Genomic DNA, 25476 nt, shown 5'->3' with positions numbered 1-25476 from the left:
TAACTGAAAAGGCAAAGCATTTCAAACACTTCGTTATGGCACAGAAAAAAACAAATGTTTAACGTTAAGATGCTGTTAAACCTTTATCTTTGAGGGATCTTTTAAGGGAATATATCTGTATATAATTTTATAATTCACCCATGGTCAACAATAAATGAGTGCCTTTTACATTTTGTCTTCTGGCACACATTGCATTCAGCGTAAACTCGTCTTTTAGAAAACTAGTTGACACTTTTATAGTATACTAATAGTGTGATATGTTAAATAATTCTTGCGTTTCACTAAGTGGGTATATTTGTGAATACTATGAGGTGTGTGATTTTTAAGGGGAACATGGTTGTTTAATTAAACAAAAAAAAGAAATAAGTACAGAAACAAACCTCTGCCTCTCAGATCAAAGCTGGTCGAGTTTAAATGAACATTTACACACCATTGGAGTCCGTTTAAAAGAAGCAGTCTAATGAGCTGTAAATCTTAGTGTTTTATATGATTTAAAGCGAGATTATACGATTTTGTCAAATATTTATTAATTTATATAAAATTTGTAAAAAACTGATTGAACATATATTTAAATATAAATTAAAATAAAAGTTAAGAAGAACATGTGTCGAAAAATTCGAAATAAGCCAGATATTTAATTCTGAAATCGAACATGTCTGTACAGTCGAATTCGCCAGCATGTAAATCATGCACGTACGATGTGAATCTAAATTTAGTTTAACGGTTCATTTTAAATTCCTGAAACAATATCTATTCATACGACAAACGAACACTAACTAAAAAGACGAAAGCTTCGGTTATTGTAGGAAAATATGTACACAATATCTTCGTAACAAGCGGCTCGGGGCGCTTATTTGTGTTTGCTGCATTTTATGAAATTCGTATTCAATGTATACTCTTTCTTGTGTTATTGTATCAATATTTTATCAATATATTTCAATTTAACACATATAAAAAAATCGTAAAATCTCGCTTTAAAAGCGAACTATAGCTCGTGCCGTGGAATCCATGTTATGAAAACGCAAGCCGGATAGCCGACTATTTTCCATTCTCAAACATTTATATTCTGATATATGCAAAAAACGTTTATAAACTCAAGCTTATTTGATTATTAGACAAACCCTTACGTTTTGTTAATGTGTAACCGCGCATACATTTATTAAATCGGTTAAAGGCCAGCGGTAAAGCATTTTTCAAGTCGTTTGCATAAAGAGTTATTAAATTAATTTAGAAATTATCGTCGAAGGACTTAAAATGACTCAGCCATATATACAACATATGTAGTCAAGTGGTAAAATTGTTTAATTTTCAATTAATTATAAAACGCATGAACATAATTTTAGTGCAAAATAGCAAATAATAATAGACAATATCATTGCTTAGCCATTATTTATGTAATAGAACAATACAAAGGTTGTAATAACAGAGTACAAAAACATATATACAATATAAAGATGAGAGAAAGAGAGAGAGAGAGAGAGAGAGAGAGAGAGAGAGAGAGAGAGAGAGAGAGAGAGAGAGAGAGGGGGGAGATAAAGAGTAAGAGAGAGTGAGAGAGCGAGAGAGAGAGCAGAGAGAGAGAGAGAGATGAGAGAGAGATAGAGAGAGAGAGAGAGAGAGAGAGAGAGAGAGAGAGAGAGAGACTCTAGAGAGAGATCTCGATAGCTAGAGAGCTGACTCTCTCGCTCTCTCCTCTCTCTCTCTCGAGATCCGCTATCCGATGCCTCGCAGCGCTATCTCGTCTCCTGACTCTCTATTCGCCTAGACTAGCCCTCGCCCCCCTGCGTCCTCTCTCTCTCTGCTCTCTCTATCCCTCTCTCTCTGCCCTACCTCGTCTCTCTACGCATCTCTCTGCTCTCTCTCTTCTCTACGAGAGAGAGAGAGAGAGAGAGAGAGATCATACCATATACCTGTTAATCATACCTCAACGTCCCCTATTTTAGAAGAAATAGTGACAAATAATTGCTACGACGCTGCATTTTTTTGCGGGAAAGAATACTATAAAAAAAACGTTTGATTGTTACGCTTTATATTTGTACAACATGTTTTGCTGTATATGTTTTCTAGTGTATAAAATATATAACATTTCGGTATCAAGTTGTTTGTTCTGTAGATTCTGATTCTTTTTAAACCAGAATGATAACTTTATAGTTGATAACGATAAATATAAATGACGTGCAAACATTGACGTATATAACAACTGCCTGTTGAACTGATTTAAAACATATATCAGGTAACTGTTTACAAAGTTAAACATCATGACCTAAACAATCACACACAACTAGGTAAATAAACAAGTCCATGCTTTCGGCTTAATACATTGGATCACTACATACAAAGTTATATATAATGACCTAAACAATCGCTGAAACATAAATTTGAATAAACAATTTCAAATAGGTGCTTTCGGCTTCATACTTTGGATCAATAATTAAAAAGTAATTTATCAAGACCTTAACAATCACATAAACATATATCTTAATAAAAGATTCCGTACTTTCGGCTTAATACTTTTGATCACTGTTAACAAAGTTATTTGTCATGACCTTAACAATCTCATAACCGTATATGTAAATACACAATTCCGTGCTTTCGGCTTAATACATTGGATCAATGTTTAGAAAGTTATATATCATGACCTAAACAAACACATAAATATATTTTTGAATAAACAATTCCTTGCTTTTGGCTTAATACTTTGGGTTATGTTTGACAAATTTATTTATCATGACCTAAACAATCACATAAATATGTATGTGAATAAACAATTCCGTGCTTTCGGCATTATACTTTGGGTTACTTTTAACAATGCTATTTATCATGACCTACTGAATCATATAAACGAATGTGTGAATTAACAATGCCATGCTTTCGGATATATACTTTGGATGACTGTTAACAAATGTATTAACCATGACCTAAGCAATCACATACACGTATATGTGAATAAACAATTCCGTGCATTCGGCTCAATAGTTTGGATCACTGTTACAAAGTTATATATCATGACCTGAACAATAACATAAACATATATATGTAAATAAACAAGTCCGTGCTTTCGGCTTAATACTTTGGACCACTGTTTACAAAGTTATATATCATAATCTGGACAATACCATAAACATATATGTGAATCAACAATTCCGCGCTTTCGGCTTAATACCTTTGATAACTGTTTACAAAGTTATTTAGCATGACCTAAAAAATCCCATCAACATATATGTGAATAAACAAGTCCGTGCTTTCGGCTTAATACTTTGGATAACTGTTTACAAAATTACATATCATGATCTAATAAATCACATACACGTATATGTGAATAAACAATTCCGTGATTTCAGCTTAATACTTTGGATCACTGTAAACAAAGGTATTTATCATGACCTAAAAAATCACATAAATATATATTTGAACAAACAATTTCTATATATCGGCCTTTTGATTTGGATCACTGTTTACAAATTGTTTTTATCACGACCTTAAAAAATCACATTAACATATATTTGAACAAACAATTTCTATCTATCGGCTTAATACGTATGATCACTGTTTACAAAGTTATTAATTATGACATAACAACCACATAAACATACATTTGAACAAACAATTCCTTTCTTCGGCTGAATACTTTGGATCACTGTTTACATCGTTATTTATCATGACCTAAACAATCACATAAACATATATTTAAACGAACAATTTCTATCTTTCGGCTCAATAATTGGAATCACTGTTTATAACGTTAGGTATAATGACCTCAACAATCACATAAACATATATCTGAATAAACAATTCCTATCTTTCGGCTTAATAATTTGGATCACTGTTCACAACGTTATTTATAACGACCTAAAAAATCACATAAACATATATTAAAACAAACAATTTCTATAGTTCGGCTTAATAATTTGGATCACCGTTTGCAAAGTTATTTATCATGACCTAAACAATCATATAAACCTAAATTCGAACAAACAATTCCTATCTTTCGGTTTAATAATTTGAATCACAGTTTACAAAGTTTCATATCATGATCTAAACAATCACATAAACGTATATGTAAATAAATAATTCCGTGCTTTCGGCTTATATGTTGGGTCACTATAAAATTATACAAAGTAATATAGCATGACCTTAACAATCATATAAACAAAAATAAACTTTCATTACATAAATGGAAATGTATAATGACCCATCAATAATTGATCACATAGAAGCATTTTATTCAAACTTTATCTAAAATATGACTATCTTAAAGGAAAAAGGTGCTGCGATAGGCCGTCGGTACAGCGTATTTTTTTAAACTGTGTTCCGTTAAGGCTGTTTCTTCGTCGATCCTTACACAATATTGTCTTCAGCGATTAAGGCGGATAGTAGATTATTGCTGCAATGATTACCAAAAAACGCATATAGCGGGTACGGCCTGATAGTTTAGGACCGATTGCCAGAGGGGTATCTCTTAATTGTTTTACCCTACAATAATAAATGCCTTCATGGAGTGTGGCGTGATTGTTAAAGACATATGTTTTCTTCAGTGATTTCGCCAACGCGCATGCCTTCAGCAAGTTTGGCATGACATTTTAGGACAGGAGTGTGTCTTCGAGCGATTTCCCAAAAAAGCGAGTTTGGTTGCAGCGTTGTTAAACTGAAATGAGAACAATTTAGTGGATTAAAAAGGTGCTTTTTAAGCAAGCAAGCCGTGGTGTTAAAGGGCCAATTGAAACAAGAGCAACGCATAACGGGTGCCAACGCTCGACTGCGGGTGCAGTTTTGAATAAATGAAAGCTTGTAAGATTTTTTAGAGGTCACAGTGGTCTTGACCTTTGGCCAAGTGAGCCCAAAATGGGTGTAGCGTGTAAAACTCATCAAGGTGCATCTACATATGAAGTTTTTAAAGTTGAAGGTGGAAGCACTTTGATTTTAGAGCAACATGTCATGGTTTTAGCACGACGCGGACGGCGGACGTCGGACGACACGACGAGCTGCTATGACAATACCTCGGGTTTTCTCCGAAAACAGCCGAGCTAAATATCACCCATTTCCATCGATTGTTTTAGCCGAAACAGTGAGACACAAGTATTCAACAACAGTCGGTCAATGATGAACTTTTAAAAATATATTGAAATTCAAGTTCAATTTTCAATAAATAAATGCATACATGATTAAAACACCACTTAATCATTTAAATATAAATGCACTAGACGTGCTACTTAACACAATAATATGTGTTGTAAAATACTTAACAGCTAAACCGTGCAAATTGATATACTGTATCAGTGGCTGTATTTACTTTGTTGGGATTTACAGCCTCTAAACAACACTGAGGCTCGATAGGTTGTCGACTCGGGTCAGGAAATATACTTAAACATATCCGGAAATTCTAACGCTTATTGGTCATGGTCACTGCTTAAAAAAAAAATTATGCTAAATTTTTATGTCAATATGTTGTAAAATGGCCTCTTTTTTTATAAAAACTCATACACTAACAAATGTCCAGGCAGGTATTGTTCAAATAGAATTTTGTTTCGTACTCCGTAACGCGTTTCACGATATCGGATTGTGGGATGAAATAAAATAATAATGTAAAATTGTAATGTAATAATAAATCAAGAGCAGCGCATAACGGGCGCAAACGCTCGGCTGCGGGTGCAGTTTTGAATAAATGAAAGCTTGTCAGAACTTTGTTTTAGATATCACAGTGACCTTGATATTTGACCTAGTGACCCAAACATGTATGTGACGTGTAGAACTCATCAAGGTGCATATAAATATAAATATGAAGTTTCAAAGTTGTAGGTGGAAGCACTTTGATTTTAGAGCCTATGTTTGAATTGTATATAAGAGGTCACAGTGACCTTGACCTTTGACCTAGTGACTCAAAATTGAGTGTGGCGTGTAGAACTCGCAAAGGTTCATCTACATATGAAGTTTCAAAGTTGTAGGTGGACGAAATTTGATTTTAGAAGCTATGTTAATTTTTTATATTAGAGGTCACAGTGACCTTGACCTAGTGACCCAAAAAGGAGTATGGCGTATAGAACTCATCAAGGTGCATCTACATATGAAGTTTCAAAGTTGTAGGTGGACGCACATTGATTTTTGAGCCAATGTTAGGATTTTGGCACGCGGACGGCGGACGACGAGCTGGCTATGACAATACTTTGGGGTTTTTTTGAAAACAGCCGAGCTAATAATGTACCCGGATACATTCAATTAGTACCCGAAGCGACAGTGACCTATCGAGTAGCACTGGCTGATGTCAGTGAAGTTCTTGCCTCAACGAATCATTAACGACAATGCAACCTTAAAAACAAAACCGAACTATGCATCTAAGACCCGCATGCCGCGATCAATATGTGTCAACCTACCTTTGTGATTAACTTCGGATACTGTTTTGTTAAGACTGGCCATAAGGCAGATTGTCAAATTATAAATGCAGCGATAAGTCAAATGTTAAGCTTTGATGATTCCGTTCGACCAATATCTGATATAATTTATAGACTGAAATCGATTACCATAAATAATACCATAATTTTCACATATTTTGTATAGTGCACTTTTGGAAAAGAAAACTTACTTTCCCAAATGAACATAAAGCATATGTAGAAAACTCAAAACAATAAATTAACAAGATATGTGTTATCAGAAACACAATGCCCCCTTCTGCGCCGCTTTGAAGCCAAATATTTGACCTTTGATATTGAAGGATGACCTTGGCCTTTTACCACTCAAAATGTGCAGCTCCATGAGATACACATGCACGCCAAATATCAAGTTGCTATCTTCAACATTGCAATGGTTATGGGCAATGTTAAAGTTTACGGACGGACGGACGGTCTGACTGATGGTCGAACGGACAGACGGGCGTACTGACGGACAGTTCATCTGCTAAAGGGCAACCTACTGGGGGCATAAAAATTTACCATTATTATATTTGTTTCTTCGTGAAGATGGAATTTCTCATCCATTATACATAAACTACATGCTTCTGTATATGTTCAGACAGAAAATGGTGATAATATTAACGTGTGCTTCTCAGCAGCACATACATGCTACATTACATAGTTGAACTCTAGAAATGATATAATAAAGAACCTAAAAACGACTAAATTAAGTATTTAAACGGACAAAAATAAAAGATCATTATTAAGAAACATTGCCATCAAAAAAGAGATATTAAACATTCAAACAACCGCTCTTAAAAGTGATTACAAACATAGTACGAGTTATAACAAACATAGTACGAGTATGCAAAAACAAATCACACTGTTTAGCCTTTTAGTAATAACTTTAAATGACGCTTAAATATAAAACCTTTTGTGAACCCATCAATTAAAATGTTTTATTGTACCCTGGATGGGACAGGATGGCTCATGATTGTGATGCATATTCTGATAATGATAAAATAGCATTATCTAAAATTATGAATTAGTCAAAGTAAACTTATTTTATTTTAGTTGTTTTGAATTCACTACGGGTTGTATTGATAGCGTTTTGAATATGCATACTTTAGGAACAACCTTCACGTTGGTTAACCGAACATACAAAACATTATATACATAAATTACAATAAAGCTTTGATTTACTTAAATAGGACCACAGCCCCGGATACGATGCAAACACTACAAAACTTTACTAAGGTGCACAAGTGAGATATGTTGATAAATATATTTGAAAATGTTCATTCTTTAGGCAGTAATACTTTTGAGTTCAAGTTAAAAATGGCATTTTGTTTTAAAAAGGCAAATAACTCTGTTTATGTAAAACATTACTACCCATATGAATAAATGCAATATCACATGATGTTTACTTTGTTTCTAAAATTTTAGCAGCAAACCTTTGTTTTTTCATGCGCGGACACAGATTGTCAAGTATTGCTTTAATGGGCCATACCGGCTGTAATGTCTTTAACATGCGATCCAAAATATGGAGGGGTGCAAGTACACATGCAGGATAAAATGTTTCATATATTCTATCCCTCCAGTATAACGTTTTGAGTTACACACGACACAGGTTAAAATTGTTCCTTTTCAAAAAGGTCATACCTGAACAAATCTCGAGATCAGATCCAAGCAGTGGTGAAAACATGCCGGTAAATATATTTATACTAATAAAACAATTTTGAAGCAAAGCTGATTGAATTACATGCGAATTAACACCAACATATTGTTCGTAGTAGATAAATAGTTATGTGCTTAATAAATATACATGCTTCTTTTAAAATGTGTCTATATATTTGTCGGAAATACCGTCGTTATGGTCGTTTAAACATAACAAGACTTACTTTGATTCTATCGATTTACACTAGGCATCACTATACGATGTCTTTAATGAAATCCAAAGAGTCCGGTGGCTCATCAATTTCTGAATTTAGAATGAAGCACAAATAAATACATTTTGCATATTTCACGCATCGAATGCATATAAACTTAGTCAAATAATAGTTTAAACGTCATGAAAAATGTATATTCGCACACAATGTGTTGTTCTGTTTTTAAACTGCAACCTACATAGACTTATATTTCGATTCGATTTGGATAAGCGTCAAATGTGGTTTTAACAAACGAAGATAGATCAAGTGGCATATTGCACACACGTAATTTGGTGATTTTCCGGCATAAAATAATATTTTAGGCGATTACTTAATTGAAATATGGTACGCAAACTCAATTTCAATGCTTCTTAATGTTTATTACAGTTTATGTTTATATGTAAACTGTGAAGTAATTTTACAAAATTATGAACAGCACGACGATATATATTTAAGCTTGATGTATTTTGAATGTATAGATTACAATAAATAAAAATACACAACAAAACGACCTGACTGTCCGGATCTGCCGAATCCACTGTCCCCGCTGCCCAAAGTTTCATGATTTTTTCCTAAGGGTGTTACATGTAACCCAGTCACCAGTGCCACCTGTAAAACCATGCTTGAACATTAAGCATATGCAACTTAACACAACACATTGTTTACTATAAATTCTATTCACAAAGAAACAAATTACATTAATCATACCTCGGTCATCAAGTGAATCGAAACCTCTCGTGGTGCATCTTTCATGGATAGAGTATCTTCATGTGCATAAGTGTTATCCACTTTGATCATCGGCACTTCCTCGGTTTCCATCATGTCTTCTGCATTAATTGACTTGGGTGACTGAAATGTGTACCGATTAAATCGTCGTTTGTGTGACGATTGCTACATTCGTATATTTGATGTAATATATAAATGAAACCTACTCGTAAGTGTAGGTTTGTAATAATAAACGTAAATACTTTCCGAACATGAATGATTGATTGATGTTATAACACTACTAAGAAATTATAGCACATTTATAATGTAAAACATTCAATAGCCGCAAATACATCGAAACAACTGTTATCCTATCATATGCAACATTTTGATAAGCGTGTTTTTGGCTGACGCTGTTATAAATTATCTAATCCATTAAGGGGCCTTTTCACAGATTTTGGCATTTTTTTAACTTATTCATTAAATGCTTTATATTGATAAATGTAAACATTGGATCGTAAAAGCTCCAGTAAAAAATCAAGAAATAAATTAAAAAAAGGAAAAGAACATTGCCCGGAGCAGGTTTCGAACCAGTGACCCCTGGAGTCCTGCCAGAGTCCTGAAGTAAAAACGCTTTAGCCTACTGAGCTATTCCGCCGAGTACACATCTTGACGTATTTTATACCTTATATAAGCAATCTTCGTAGTTTTACAAAATTTAACGACAAAAACAGAACTCTCCAAATTATTCAATCGTTTCGCGTAGCAACGCTTTATAATTTTTAGGTTTTAAAATCGTCAAAAGATGCATATAATGGCTATATTAGAGCATGGTTAATGTTCAGTATTACTGTTTCCTCACAAATATCATAACTAAAACGAAAACTTACGAATCTGAAACAACTTTTTTCAATTTTGTCAATTTACCAAAGCGTGAAAAGATCCCTTTAATGTGATTCTGTTTTAACATTCGGTATGACGTCCATGACGATATGCATTAATATTTAGATTATTAACTTGACACACAATTATGGCATCCTCTCCAAACAATGTTCATATGATAAGTTATAGAACCCTCCTAATTTCAGCGGTAAGTATGAAAGGGTCCATTACTTGTTTACGATGCTGCTTCAGCGAAGCTACTCGTCTAAGTTATCATGCCATGAAGAAATTCTTCACAATGGCGACCTCTGTAAAAGACCGAGACAGTCCGATTGAGTTAGTTAAATTTTCTCAATCGGCGTACCTCGCTGATAATGATTGATAAAGGTAAAGGCAGCTTCGTTCCCGTCCTCCTTCGAGAGGTTCGGAACAGGAACCAGAAGCGAAACTGCCAGGTGGCACTTCAAACGATGTGACGCTGGGGAAACCTCAAATGTAGTTATTTTTAGATTTGATCAAGAATGTTACCCGCCTCAAAGTTTCACTGAATGGGTCAAGTTCCCCACGGGTACTACTTCCCCATATCCCCAAATTTTGTTTCGTACCCAAAATATTTCGTACCCATTTTTATGGTACCCACTTTTTTTTCATACCCAATTTTTTTCCGTACCCAAATTTTTATTCGTACGCACATTTTTAGCATTGTTTTTCGTAAACAACTTTTCTAATCCAAATTTTTTTCGTACCTTAAATGTTCGTACCCGCATTCACAATTATGGTGATGTAGAGAAACTTAAATTGATACTTTTATATCCATTCTCTTCAAAAGCATCATCACACCCGTACTGTCAGTACTTTATTACTATAGAATTGTTGTTTAAGGTAATACCCACATATTGTACAAATATTTGGAATTTTTAGAGCATTTCCAGTCTTTTACAAACCATGGGATATAGAAGTTTAATAGAAAAGGGATTATAACAATGTTGTTATTTAATACTTGGGAAACTTATAAAACTTTACGTGTACCGTATGATGTTATGTAAGTGTTTACTCATATTGGAACGTTTCAGGACTATTTCACCTAGATACATTTCGTTAAGCAGTTCACGCTAAGTAACCTGACGTCAAGTTCGTGGGTAAAGTGTATAATTAAACAGTAAAAATGATAATCGTACCAAAAGGTTAATGGTTATTTATTGTTTTAATGAAATTAGAACTGTTATTTATGTGTTAATCAAGATGAATGAACAAGTCTGAATGCGGTATGCTAAATTAAAAATAAACAAGCAAATTTGTTGAATTGATATCCCCCGCCATATAAACTTTGTTTATGGATGGGTGTAGACCTTTGACCTCAATGTGTGACCTTGACCTTAGCCCCTGGATTATGGGTGTTGAATTAGAAGCAACCCCAGATGATAAAGAACAACTATAGCAAGTTTCATGGAATAGTAAAGGAATGACTAAATAATGAATAAATGCTCAAATTTGTGACCTTTGACCTCAATGTGTGACCTTGACGTTGGCCCCTAGGATTATGGGTGTTGAATGTGAAGCACCCCCAGATGATTGAGAAAACTCTGGCAAGTGTCATGGCTCTGGCTCATGTGTTAATGGAGATAAAGCTGTAAGTTTATATTAAAATGCATTTTTTTCAAGATACAAAGGGCCATAATTCCGTTATTAACAGATGGTGTACAATGCCATTCGGCGTGCATCATCCTGTTAGCCATATATATATACTCATACCAAGTTTCAATGAAATCCGCCAAAGCACTTCCAAGATATGGCTCCGGACGGACGAAAAGACGGACGGACGGACAAAGCCAAAACAATATCCCTTCGCCTATGGCGGTTGCTTATAAATATCACAATGCATAATTTCTTATTGATATATGCAGATAATATTCTGCTCTTGTAACTCTTCTAGTTATGTTGAACGCGACTTTCTATTACTAATAACAAGCCATTTACGTTACCTTGGTGCGTTTGATTCGCTGTAAATGACCTGAAATATAAAAGTTATTTAAATATTATCTATAAATAATGTATGCAATAGTAACAGAAACAATAACACGCATGCATTCATAGTTATGTATAATCCAAATGTGATCGATACATTTAATTGTACAGGAAAATAGATAACGGGTATGTGTCCGGTCTACTGACACGTTGTATTTTTTAGTAATTCTAAAAGGTACCTTTTCACTGATCTTTGCATGTATTGAATATTGTCATTAAATGCTTTATATTGATTATTGTAAACATTGGATCTAAAAAGCTCCAGTAAAAAAACACAATAAAATTAGACAAAGAAAAAAAGTAACCCTCAACTGGGCTCGAACCACCTGACGGATGTGTTGTATACTTTATATAAGCAATCCTCGTAGTATTACAAAATATAACAACAACAGAACTCTCAAAATTATTCAATCGTTTCGCGTTGCAACGCATCATAATATTCAGGTTTTTAAATCGTCAAAAGATGCATACAATGAATATTTTAGAGCAAGGAAAATATTCAGTATTACTGTTTCCTTACAGATATCATAACCACAACGAAAATTGCGATTCCAAAACATTTTTTTCTATTTTTTCAATTTACCAAAACGTGAAAAGGCCTCTTAAATATTCGATGCATATATAGAAACGTTGCATCATTTGAGTGTGTACAATAATAAGCATCATACCTTTTAAATACAGCCGTCTGAAGAATATGCCGATTAAAATAAGGATGAAAATAAGTATTGAAATAAATGAACTTATTATGAATCCTTTCATCATCCTTAGAGATTCATCGAACGATTGACCTGAAAATTGAACAATGAGAAAATACTATTGTTCACGGACTTAAACTTTGCAAACAAAAAAACATACGTTTAACATATCATTTTAATTGAATACTATTTATCATGCATAATGATGCATTCATGTCATTTGCTACTCAACTAATAAGAGTGTATTGGAAGATATGATTTGATAGTGCATACATAGGAACAATTACACTTTATAGCCAATATGACGAGATAAATTCGTATTGCCAACCGTTAGTATTTTATTAAGTTACCAGTTTCCAATAGACAACAACATATACAGTAAAGAACACTATATGCAATAGGACATTGAACAAACACTTGATTAAAGCTGGGATAACCTCCTTTTAACAGTCATTTCAAAGCACTGATCTGATAGTTTTATACAATACATTTAACCTTGTATATTATTTTATCGTGAGAAAATCGCAAAATGCATATTCAGTGTGTTTAATTTAAAATTCGTCTGAATGAAATCCATTTATAATATATATATAGCATAAACATTTATTTGAAGTTCTTAAAGGGACGTGTCAGCAACAATTTAAACAAGAGATGTGTTTGTCAGAAACACAATGCCCCCTATTTCGCCGCTTTGAAGCCATAAATATGACATTTGACCTTAAAGGATGACCTAGACCTTTCACCACTCAAAATGTGCAGCCCCATGAGATATACATGCATGCCAACTATCAAGTTGCTACCTTCAATATTGCAAAAGTTATTGCAAAACTTTAACAAAGGTTAAAGTTTTGGGACACACACATACAATGATGGGCACAATGACACAAAGACAGACAGACAGGCCAAAAACAATATACCCCCGATTTTTCGATCCGGGGGCATAACAAGTCGGTCAAAAAATGACAATTTCTTACCTTGCATGCAATCGCTCCTACCACTTTGATCGGTTTCAATAATTTCCGACTGCTTGTTGCCGATCTGGACATAACTTCTGTTCGGATCATTTGCAGCAAAGGATACAAGCTCCGTGCTGTCACAATTTGTTTTATTATACGTTTCGCAACATGTATATTTTCCTAATGCGTACGTTGTGTTCTTTATGTACACGAAAGCTCCTTCGTCCGTGTATGTCACTGCATAGTACTTTGCAATAATCGAGTCATAGACATGACATGAACCAACTTGCGCGTCGCAATCTGCTATGATTCGTGGTGTGTTCGAAAGGTCAATAAAGTTGATGGTTATGTCAGTGTGAGAAGTACATTCAAATGTAGCAACTATTTGAGCTCCATGTTGGCGAACCAAAATGGCTCCGGTCATGCTAAATCCTAAAATGAAATCATACAATTAGTATATATATTTAACGACATTAAACCAAAGTAAAACAATACACGATTGCGGTGAAACGCGCGCTCATTTATACCTAATAAACATTCAGTGTACACTTGTGCCGCCCAAAAATTTGAATTATTAAGTCGTTTCTATCAAATATTGATTTCGTAAATTTATTTGCATCTACTGTGCCCCCAACATAGCATGGTTGCGATGTCCAATTGCTTATGACACACGACGAAGAAATAAGCACATTGTTTCAATTCTGGTGACACATTCCGTGAGTCAAAGCTGAATGTGAAATCAATAACATTGCAGGCTATGAAATATTACAAATACGTTCTAAATAAAACCATACCTCGACGCAACATTCACTTAAATAAATTTGCTGATTCATATAAATAAAAGAGACGAAGCACTACGCAGTTCATAAGTAATGGTTTATGGACTAATAATAGTCTAACCAAGAATAGCATCACACAAGAAGAAACATACCTTTAATCAGGAATGCCATTATACACCACAGTGAACCCATGACCTAGAACAAATCAAGGTTAAGTATTGTTTAACTATCTAATTATATAACTATCAATAAATTATATTCAAAAATATTAAAGTTGCATGAACATGCGAATAGGCATAATATTATGTATATTAGAGACCCTAGAAACGACCCGTGCGTGCGTATGAACGCATTAAACAGTAACCATACGCGTTCAGTTGCGACTTTGTTACTAAACGAGCAAATCCGTAGAATTAATACCCCCGCTAAATAAGGTTTGTTTATGAATTAGTGCAAAGAATTCCTTGCTATAAGGCATAATCCCCAAAATTATTTAAGTGTAGGGTAATTGTTTTTATATAGGGTATGAGAGAGAGAGAGTTGTTGTGCATGTGTGTGTTTGAGAACATTTTTACATTGTAAAGTGATGCTTTAATTTCTTCTTGCAGTGAAGACAATTTTTATAAACATAAATAAACAAGTTATGGCAATTTTAGCAAAATTTAATAATTTTACCCAAGGTCATTCAAAGGTCAAGGTAAAATTCAACTTGCCAGGTACAGTAACCTCATGATAGCATGAAAGTATTTGAAGTTTGAAAGCAATAGCCTTGATACTTTGGAAGTAAAGTGGATCGAAACACAAAATTTTACCATATATTCAAAGTTTCTAAGTCAAAAAAGGGCCATAATTCCGTAAAAATGACAACCAGAGTTATGCAACTTGTCCTTTTACTGTCCCCTTATGATAGTTTGCGAGTGTTCCAAGTATGAAAGCAATATCTATGATACTTTAGGGGTTAAGTGGACCAAAACACAAAACTTAACCAAATTTTCAATTTTCTAAGTATAAAGGGCCCATAATTCCGTCCAAATACGAGTCAGAGTTACATAACTTTGCCTGCACAGTCCCCGTATGATAGTTAATCAGTGCTGCAAGTATGAAAGCAATAGCTTTGATACTTAAGGAATAAAATGGACCTAAACACAAAACTTAACCAAAATTTTCAATTTTCTAAGTATAAAAAGGGCACATAATCTTGTCAAAATGCACGCCAGAGTTATCTAACTTTACCTGCCCAGTCCCCTAATGATAGTAAGTAAGTGTACCAAGTTTGAATGCAATAGCATTGTTACTTTCTGAGAAAAGTGGACCTAAACGCAAAACTTAACCGGACGCCGACGCCAACGCCGACCCCAAGGTGATGACAATAGCTCATTTAAAAAAAAAAAAATAGATGTGCTAAAAATATATGAAATTTTAAACTATCCCCCTAATACTATCAAAATGCATGGCTGTCTGTCAGTTATCTGTCGGGCTTTATAAATTATGTGGTTTGGAATATTTTATGTTTTCATGTAGACATATTTTACAGTGGCATATATTAGTTTAATACTGGCAGTTCAAACTTGTTAAACCCTTAAGCATTTGGACACTGAAAACGTGTTTTTGAGCTTTTTTCCTGCTCTTGTGAACATTTTTTCCGCCATAATCTGATATCTACAAACAAAAAAATCTCACCATATGATACATTTTTAATTCATTTGAAAGACATGTATTAAACAAATAAGAATGCTTTTTCATTATTCTAACATTGTTGTTTCCTGATACGAAGTATTTTCGACTGGAGTGCATAGAGGATGAGACTGTTTAGGAGATGTATTCAGCAACTCCATTGCAAAAATATGTATAAAGAATGCATTTAAAGTTATGATGAAACACACTCCAGTTCCTCTAATTTAAAAAAAAACCATCAAGGTATACATGTACATCTATAAGTTTGATATAAAAATTTCTAAACTATGTAATATTCACATTGTCTGTGACACAGACATTTATCTATATGAAAATCAGTGCTATTAGAGTTAAATCAATTTTACCATTCTATACATTAATATTTGTACAGTGGCATCAGAATATATTTTCAACAAATTGTCAAGTGTTAAAATAAATTTAGTTTATCTTTTAACAGAACCCATAACAATTGTAGAGTGGTCTAAAGGCGCAATCTGTTTATCACTAAAGAGGCATAAAAGGAATCACTATTGGCCAATTAAACTTTAATAATATGATACACATGTTTATGGAAAACCATAGTGTCAGTGGTCAAAAGATAATAGATGGAGAATGACATAGCCCTTTTGTTTTACATAAGTTTTACTGTTTGACATATTTTGCAAATTGCAGTTCTGGTGTATCACAAGGCCTTTCCAGGAAGGATGAGCTATACATTGATATTGTGGATTGGTTTTCGACTCGGCAGATGTTGTTCATGAGTGCAGAGGAAGGCAATTACGTCGCCCAGGTATTAAAATCTGAGGTTACTATAAATAAAAAGCTGCATAGCATTAGAAACGAACAATGAAATGTTATACTTCTCAACCCTTCACAACATACGGTGCGATATGTATCATGTCTTGTGATGAGATATATGAATACACATGACATTTAAGGAGTCGAACCACTGCAAAGTGTCTTTCTCTGATGATGTCTATGCTTGGAGGTTCAATACTTGTATATGATGGGTTGTCCTGTCTGTCAGGCTCATTGATGCCATTTCAAATGACTTATAGAACACGGAACACTGAACAATTATTTTTTAACTTGTTGCAATTGGTTGTTTTACAAAACATGATCACATTTTTAATTGATATTCCTTTCAGAAATTTTCATGAGGTAAATACTAAATGTAAAACACTGTCTTGTATCCTGAAAGCTCAGACTTGTTTCATTAAACAGAAGCATTGTTTGGTAAAAAATCCTCTATTTAAGCTGTACACCTTCTTTCCCAATACCCCCCCCCTCCAAAAAAAGAAAGTTCAGACAGAATGTAAACTGTAATGGTTTCTACTGCAGAGTTTGGACATAGGTTATCATGGGTTAAGTAAATATATGGACTTATTGTGACCCTTAATAGTAAAGCCACATTTTTTTGATGACATTGTAAAACAAGAGGGCCAAGATGGTCCTAATTTACTCACCTTTTTTACAAGGCCTTGTTCATTGCTCATTTGAAAATGCGGTACTATAGAGCATGTTACATTGGTTCTCTTCTGTTTACTTTTGCAGTGTGACAATATGATTAATTCTGATTGAGTAATATACGTTGCACGTTTTTTTGCAATTCTAACATTTGCAAGTAATGCTCATTCTACATGTGTTTACAGGGTTTTTGTAAGATTTGGACCCCGAGACCAAGATTTTGACCCCACATGATCCAATGTAAAACTTTGCCTAGATATCATCAAGAAAAACATCCTGGTGAAGTATCATCATTATTGGACCAGAACTGTGGCCTCTAGTGTGTTTACAAGTTTTTTTTTAATAAGATTAGACCCCATGACCTAGATTTTGTCCTCAAATTACCAAACGTCTAACTTGACCTAGATAGTGTCCATACAAACATCCTGGTAAAGTTTCATCATTATTGAACCAAAACTCTGGCGTATATAGTGTTAACAAGGTTTTTGTAAGATTTGACCTGGTGACCTATATTTTGACCCCTCATGACCAAACATCAATCTTCGCTCACAAAAATAAATAAAACTAGAAATGGCGCGGCAGAGGCCGACGCGTATCCCCACGCCGAATGTTTGACCTAGGTGTGCCCCAGGGTTGGTAATGGGGCCATGCATAGCTGAGATTGACCGTATTGTCATAAGAGAAGTTCATCATCAATTAGAAGTGAATTGGTGTAGAAATGAAGAAGTTATAGTAAAAGGCAATTTTGGGTGGGTGTGACATATGTGGGCAGGGCGCCCCAGGGTTGGTAATTGTGCCATCAGGGTTGGTAATTGTGCCATGCATAGTTGAGATTGACCGTATTGTCATAAGAGAGGTTCAGTATCAATTTGAAGTGAATCGGTGTAGAAATGAAGAAATTATAGTAAAAGGCAATTTTGGATGGGTGTGGTCTATGTGGGCGGGGCGCCCCAGGGTTGGTAATGGGGCCATGCATAGTTGAGATTGACTGTATTGTCATAAGAGAAGTTCAATATCAATTTGAAGTGAATCGGTGTAGAAATGAAGAAATTATAGTAAAGGCAATTTTGGGTGGGTGTGGTGTATGTGGGCGGGGCCCCAGGGTTGGTTATGGGGCCATGCATAGTTGAGATTGACCCTAATGTCATAAGAGAAGTTCAGTATCAATTTGAAGTGAATCCGTGTAGAAATGAAAAAATTATAGTAAATGGAATTTTTTGGTGGGTGTGGCCTATGTGGGCGGGCGCCCCAGGGTTGGGATTGGGGCCATGCATAGTTGAGATTGACCCTAATGTCATAACAAAAGTTCAGTATCAATTTGAAGTGAATCCGTGTAGAAATGAAAAAATTATAGTAAATGGAAATTTTTGGTGGGTGTGGCCTATGTGGGCGGGGCGCCCCAGGGTTGGGAATGGGGCCATGCATGGTTGAGATTGACCGTATTGTCATAGGTGAGGTCCAGTATCAATTTGAAGTGAATCGGTGTAGAAATTAAGAAGTAAATGTAAAATAACCTAAAAAAAATGAGTGATAATTTCTGACGCGGCCCCACCCCAACCCCTATAACTTTTGACCCAGGGGTCAGATCAAAATTCCAAATAGTGCAGGGTCGCACATATGCTCATAGCTACCATGTGTGTAAATTTCAAGGTTCTAGTGCTTTTAGTGTAGGAGGAGATAGTGGCCAGGACGGACGGACAGACGGACGGACGGACGGACGGACGGACGGACGGCGGAGATCACCACAATATCCCCACCTTTTTTTCAAAAAGCGTGGGGATAATGACCAAGATTCATAAAAACTGAAATAAAATTGTGACATCTACAGTGTTTACACGGATTTTGTACCATATCATAAAAATTGTCAATCTAAGGGCAATAATTCTGGCATTTATTATGCTATTTTTTTCATCAAACTTGACTGAGATCTTTTGGCCATATAGCTTCTCAGCAATTATGATACATAATGCTTGAGAAATGTGAATGCTAGAGTGTTAATTAACCAAATGTGGATGGACGGCCGGACGACTGACAAAGACTGATCCTAAAATCTCAACTGAGCAATCAAGTGAGCTAAAAAGTGGGGTTTTTTCACCGATCTGAGTCATTTTCCAACTTGTCCGAGATATCAATAAAACCAATGTCTTGACTAAGTTTCATGATGATTAGGCAAAAAATGTGACTTTTAAAGTGTTCACAAGTTTTCTCTATAGTCATATAGGGAAAACTGCCCCCCCCCCCTATGACGGTCATGTTTTAAGACCGATCGGGATAATTTTCGAATTCCTCTGAGAAATAAATAAAACCAATGTTTTTACAAAGATTCAAGATGATTGGGCAAAAAGTGTGACTTCTAGAGTGTTCACAAGCTTTTTTTCACAATACAAATATTACGAAAATGCGCCCCCCTGGCAGCCATGTTATTCAACGGACCGGAACATTTTGGAACTCAACTCTCGTATCTAGGAAGCAAATGTTCTGACCAAATTTCAGGAAAATTGGGCAAAATATGTGACTTCTTGAGTATTCACATGTTTTCACTATATACATAGAGGAAACAGCCCCGCCCACAAGCGGCCATGTTTTTTTACCGATCTGGACAATTTTCGAACTCGTCCGGGATAACAATAACACCAATGTTTTGAACAAGTTTCATGATGATTTGGCAAAAATTGTGATCACAAGGTTTCTCACAAGCCAAATAAGGAAAAATGCCCCGCCCACTGGCGGCCATGTTTTTCAACGGACGGAACCACTTTTGGACTAAACCAACACATTATTAAGACAAATATTTTGACAAAGTTACATGAAGATTCATAGTTTTTGACCCAGCATAACCCAGTTACAAACTCGATCGAGGTATCATTGGGACAAATTTTCTGACCAAGTTTCATGAAGATCGGACAAAATATGTAGCCTCTAGAGTGATTACAAGGTTTCTCTATAGCCAAATAAGGAAAAATGTCCCGCCCACTAGCGGCCATGTTTTTCAACGGACCAGAACCACTTTTAAACTCAACTCAACTAACATATCATTATGACAAACATTTGACAAAGTTACATGAAGATTAGGCATGAAATGTGACTTCTACAGTGTTTTCAAGGTTTTTCATTTTTTTGACCTTGTGACCTTGTTATTGAACCAGCATGACCCAGTTTCGAACTCGATCGAGGTATCATTCAGACAAATCTTCTGACCACGTTTCATGAAGATGGGACAAGAAATGTGGCCTCTAGAGTAAAAAACTAACCAAATGTGGATGACGGCCGACGGACGGACGACGGACGGACGACGGAAAAGACCGATCCCCAAAGCTCACCTGACCAATCAGGTGAGCTAAAAATATTAAGCATGTGCACAATGATGATTTCAAGGATAAAGTGACAATTGGACAATGTTGTCACTATCCCAGTACTCAACATTTTTGTTTAGGCATATTTTTTCAAGAAAATAAAATGAAAACCTAACAAACACTAATGAAACAACTTTTTGCAAAATGTACTGATTATTGGTACCTGTAGTTTTTTTGAATGTAAAGAAGTTTGAGCAAGTGTAGTCTAATAGTAGAATCTATTAAGATGGATGTATGTAACCTACTTGCTTTTAATGCCCCCGGATTGAATGATCGGGTGTATATTTGTTTTGGCCTGTCTGTCTTTCATTGTATGTGTGTTCGTCCCAAAACTTAAATCTTGGTTACAACTTGTGCAATATTGAAGAAAGCAACTTGATATTTGGCATGCATGTTTATCTCATGGAGCTGCACATTTTGAGTGGTAAAAAAAAATCCCGATAAAGCAAATTGTAAACTGTGCTACACGGATGCAAACATAACGTTGATTTAGCAAGACTAAGAGGTAGCACAAGTGCAACTAATCAAGTCGCAAGCCAGAAAAGTAGTTCTGTTTGAGTTTTTTGTTGGGAATAAGTTTATTGGAGAATGTGCTTTGTCCTACAGGTAACAGGTGATGCTGTCACGGCACAATAGTAGACATGCTTGTTGCGGTTTTGGATATAAGTATAATAGTGATAATACTATCACTCCACTGATTCTAGATGTTCTTATGATTATTTATTTAATTATATATTATTGTGTATTCAACACAATCCTCTAGTCAGAAGTTTTATATATTAAAATTGTGTCCTAATTTGCTTTTCTTGTTTATGTGTTTTATTGAAATATTGACATAGTTAGAAAGACAATATCTTGCAGTTTCTTGCAAAATATTTCGTACAAATGTTAATTTAACACACGTTCAACAGTTTTTAAAACACTGTTGAACCAATCACAGGAACTCGAAACAGTAAAATGGTTTCCTGATGATAACTCAAGTATAATTAGGCCTAGGGTCATGAAACTTCATAGGTAAATTGATCATGACTGGCAGATGACCCCTATTTATTTTCAGGTCACTAGGTCAAAGGTCAAGGTCAAAGTGACAAAAAACTTATTCACACAATGGCTTCCACTACAACTGACAGCCCATATGAGGGCATGCATGTTTTACAAACAGCCCTTGTTTAAAAAGAGCAATATCGAAGCAATAAGTCCAGAACTTCCCCTTGAATATGAGAAAATTTTGAAATCCCGCTTGTTTACGCAATTAATTCCACAGTTTTCATCCAATTATTTCCAAATTTGAACAGTATCTTTATATCAATGAGGACTTGAACCCTATAGAATATGAGCAGTATCGGAGAAATAAGTACACAATAATCTCCCCTTGAATTTGAGAAAATTATCCTTGTTTGCGCGGTTAAGTACACAGTTTCTATCTTACTCTTTCCAAACTTGCACAGTGTTTATAGCAGTAGAGCAATTCAGGCCCTCATAAGCCTCTTGTTTTGTAATATAAACCTCGCCCTTATATCATTCTAAGCCTTGCCTGATATATTACTAAAAGATCAAGCAGTTACCTGCTTTTCTTTATATATTAGTGAATACTATTTTTACTGGCAATTTCGTGTCATATAAAATATATGTGTTATGTCACGGAAATAGCCGGGTATTTTGTTAAACTTTTACTCGAGCAGTTTTGCATGAGTATAAGGGACATTTGTTACGTACATAAAAACGTGTTTCTATACTGGAGCACTGTGTTAATGCATAAACAAGTATAGCTGTACATTAATAATGCTAATTTATTCAGTTTGTCTTGCATATTATGAAGCAGGATATGCAGCATTTAATCGCAATTACTAACTGGAAAGTACCAGTTATGTATAGTTTAATTCCCATCATCACAATTTATCAAACGCCTTTGTTTCTTAAATTGCTGTTTTCCTGATTAATTATTCGTCATTTCATCAAAAGTCTAAATATACTATTCATAACCAATTGTCTCACAGAATATATCTTAAAGGCCTGCAGGTGGTATAACTTTGGTATGCTATTACAATTAATAATTGGCAACTCATTGTAAATTGATTTAAAAAAATAGATAATGCAACACAATACTATTCATAACAAATTGTCTCACAAAATATATCTTACAGGTCTGCAGGTGGTATAACTTTGGTATTCTATTACAATCAATAATTGGCAACTTATTGTAAATTGATTTAAAAAAATAGATAATTCAACACAGGTCAATTTGTGAAAAGTTTTCAGAAAGTATAATTAAAAGTATTCATTAATAAATAATTTTTTGTATTACAATTGTCAACAGTTATATAGCGTGTCGTATGAATATAATGGTTTGGTTTCCAGATGCAAAGAACATCATAACTAGATAACACATCTATTTAATACACTCACGTTCTTAAGTTTTTTTCAAGCAATTTTCTGAAAAGCGGGGAAAGTTTAATTGATTTTTATAAACTAATATTTATTTGTTATAAAATAATCAATATTTGTAGAGTGTGTGTCGTCTGCGTAAATTTGGTTCTCATACTTATTATAAACCGTAATCAAATAACAATTACTTACGTCCGTAAAGAGAATATCCACTGAAATCACACAATTAACGCTCGACAACTGACAACTACAATATGCGAAATAATTTCGAGCAACATTTGCCAGTGATTTTCTGAAAAATGGGGAAACTTCAAAGCGAAAGTGAAAGTCCTTTTTTAAATACATTCCAACAGTTCGTTTGTATTTAAACGGGAAATATGTACATTTGTATACTGCGAAAGGATAAACCATGCATATAAACTACCGGCCCTGGGTTATTCGACAACAAACTATAACGTAAACGAATTATTTCAATTCTAACACGGTTTTACTTAAGATTTATACAATGTATCTTATTTCTAGTGTGAACTATTTTATGTGAAGTCCCGCCCATAAAAATAACTTTCGACTGTTCTGTCGATCAGATCTCCGCCCTAAATAACAGCCTTCATAAAATACCGGATTATTACGCTGGTGGAAATGTATCGGCATGTTTCGTTTAGTTACAGTGCGTGCTTTCAGTGTATAAGCTCCGCCCATAATTATTTTAGAAAAACCCATAGCCGATTTTCTTCTCTGTTTATATATGAAATTTGCACGTGCCGTGTTAGAATGTGTATTATAGACCACAGGTTTTTTTCCCTTCTTTGTGACCCGCCGAAAAACGGCTTTTTCCCCTCGGATTTTTTTCCCCTCAGCAGGAACATTTTACCCTAGATTTCATATCCCCTCCTCCAAAAAATTTTTATTATTTTTTGTTTAAACTTTAAATAAATAAGTTATCCTGATCCAGTGTAGAAACAAGGGACAAAATTGTCACAAAACCAGGTTTTCATTGTGAAAAAAAAATCTGATAAAGGGAGAAAACTCAAACTGAACTTTTGAAATGACCAAAAAAAATTAACCCCCTTTGTAAGTTTTTTTTTTTTTTTAAATCTATTTTTAGTCGTGGCGACCTTGACATTGGAGATATTGACGTGATTCTTTCGTGGGACACACCGTCCCATGATGGTGAACAAATGTGCCAAATGATTTTAAAATCTCACAATGAATGACATAGTTATGGCCAGGACAAGCTCATTTATGGCCATTTTTGACCTTTGAACTCAAAGTGTGACCTTGACCTTGGAGATATGGACGTAATTATTTCGCGCGACACACCGTCCAATGATGGTGAACAAATGTGCCAAATGATTTTAAAATCTGACGAAGAACGACATAGTTATGGCTCGGACAAGCTCATTTATGGCCATTTTTGACCTTTGAACTCAAAGTGTGACCTTGACCTTGGAGATATCGACGCAATTATTTCGCGCGACACACCGTCCAATGATGGTGAACAAATGTGCCAAATGATTTTAAAATCTGACAATGAACGACATAGTTATGGCCCGGACAAGCTTATTCCGCCAGCCCGCCAGCCCGCCAGCCAGCCAGCCCGCCAGCCAGCCAGCCAGCCCGCCCGCATTCGCCAATCTAATAACCAGTTTTTTCCTTCGGAAAACCTGGTTAAATATAAAAAATAGTACATTATTAAATTATCTGTTGCCTTGGAATTGTTTTAAAGTAAAGTAAAATATGTTAAATTGATTATTTAAGACTTTCCTTATTTTCCCCAAAATCCCGCGTTTCGCGCGATTTTTTCCCCGAAAAAAAGGCCAGGCCCTTTCCCCAAAATCAGATACAAAAAAACCTGGACCATAACAAGAAATTGAAGTAAAATAATAAATGAGGGGTGTCAATTGTCCCATATTTGAAATCCGGAAAATTAAGCCGAGAGTCTGAGTCCGTAGGATAAAGGGAAAAGATTAGAGCGCAGAGCCCCTCCCTCGCTAATTATTCTTTTTGATTGACTTTCTTGGTCAAATTCTGGTGAGTACAATGCGAAACATTATCAACCAGATTACCCCTAAAACTAACACCGCATTTGTATTCGTCATTATATACGGACACTACAGTAACCGGAAACGACTGGCCAAAAACATATCGAGATATGTCTTTGCACATGACATAAAATATGCATATGATATCGTTTGATTTCAGAAAATGAAAACCAGTAATAAGTAACCTAGCAAATATGCAATC

The 25476-nt window shown here is 34.9% G+C and overlaps 1 protein-coding gene across 1 annotated transcript; it reads right to left on the bottom strand.

Moving 5' to 3' along the window:
• Window positions 1–8217: 8217 nt before the first annotated feature.
• On the bottom strand, window positions 8218–23536 carry LOC127832624 (uncharacterized). The gene is made up of 8 exons (XM_052358159.1): window positions 23425–23536; window positions 14506–14548; window positions 13593–14006; window positions 12592–12711; window positions 11881–11909; window positions 9020–9160; window positions 8824–8920; window positions 8218–8364 (listed from the first exon to the last, which is right to left on the bottom strand). The coding sequence occupies exons 2-8, from the start codon at window positions 14543–14545 to the stop codon at window positions 8315–8317; spliced, it is 891 nt and encodes a 296-aa protein (XP_052214119.1). The 5' UTR covers window positions 14546–14548; window positions 23425–23536; the 3' UTR covers window positions 8218–8314.
• Window positions 23537–25476: the final 1940 nt, after the last annotated feature.

The sequence above is a fragment of the Dreissena polymorpha genome, chromosome 5, assembly GCF_020536995.1.
Source record: "Dreissena polymorpha isolate Duluth1 chromosome 5, UMN_Dpol_1.0, whole genome shotgun sequence".
NCBI lineage: Eukaryota > Metazoa > Mollusca > Bivalvia > Myida > Dreissenidae > Dreissena > Dreissena polymorpha.
Note: the sequence above shows the minus strand (reverse complement) of the source record. Positions and strands in the feature narration are given on the sequence as shown.

Coding starts and splice junctions, on each gene's coding strand:
- LOC127832624 (XM_052358159.1), bottom strand. CDS start 14,545: ATGGGTTCACTGTGGTGTATAATGGCATTCCTGATTAAAG. Junction 11,910..12,591: donor CAGACGGCTGTATTTAAAAG/GTATGATGCTTA, acceptor TTTATATTTCAG/GTCATTTACAGCGAATCAAA. Junction 8,365..8,823: donor CGGCAGATCCGGACAGTCAG/GTCGTTTTGTTG, acceptor TTCTAAATTCAG/AAATTGATGAGCCACCGGAC.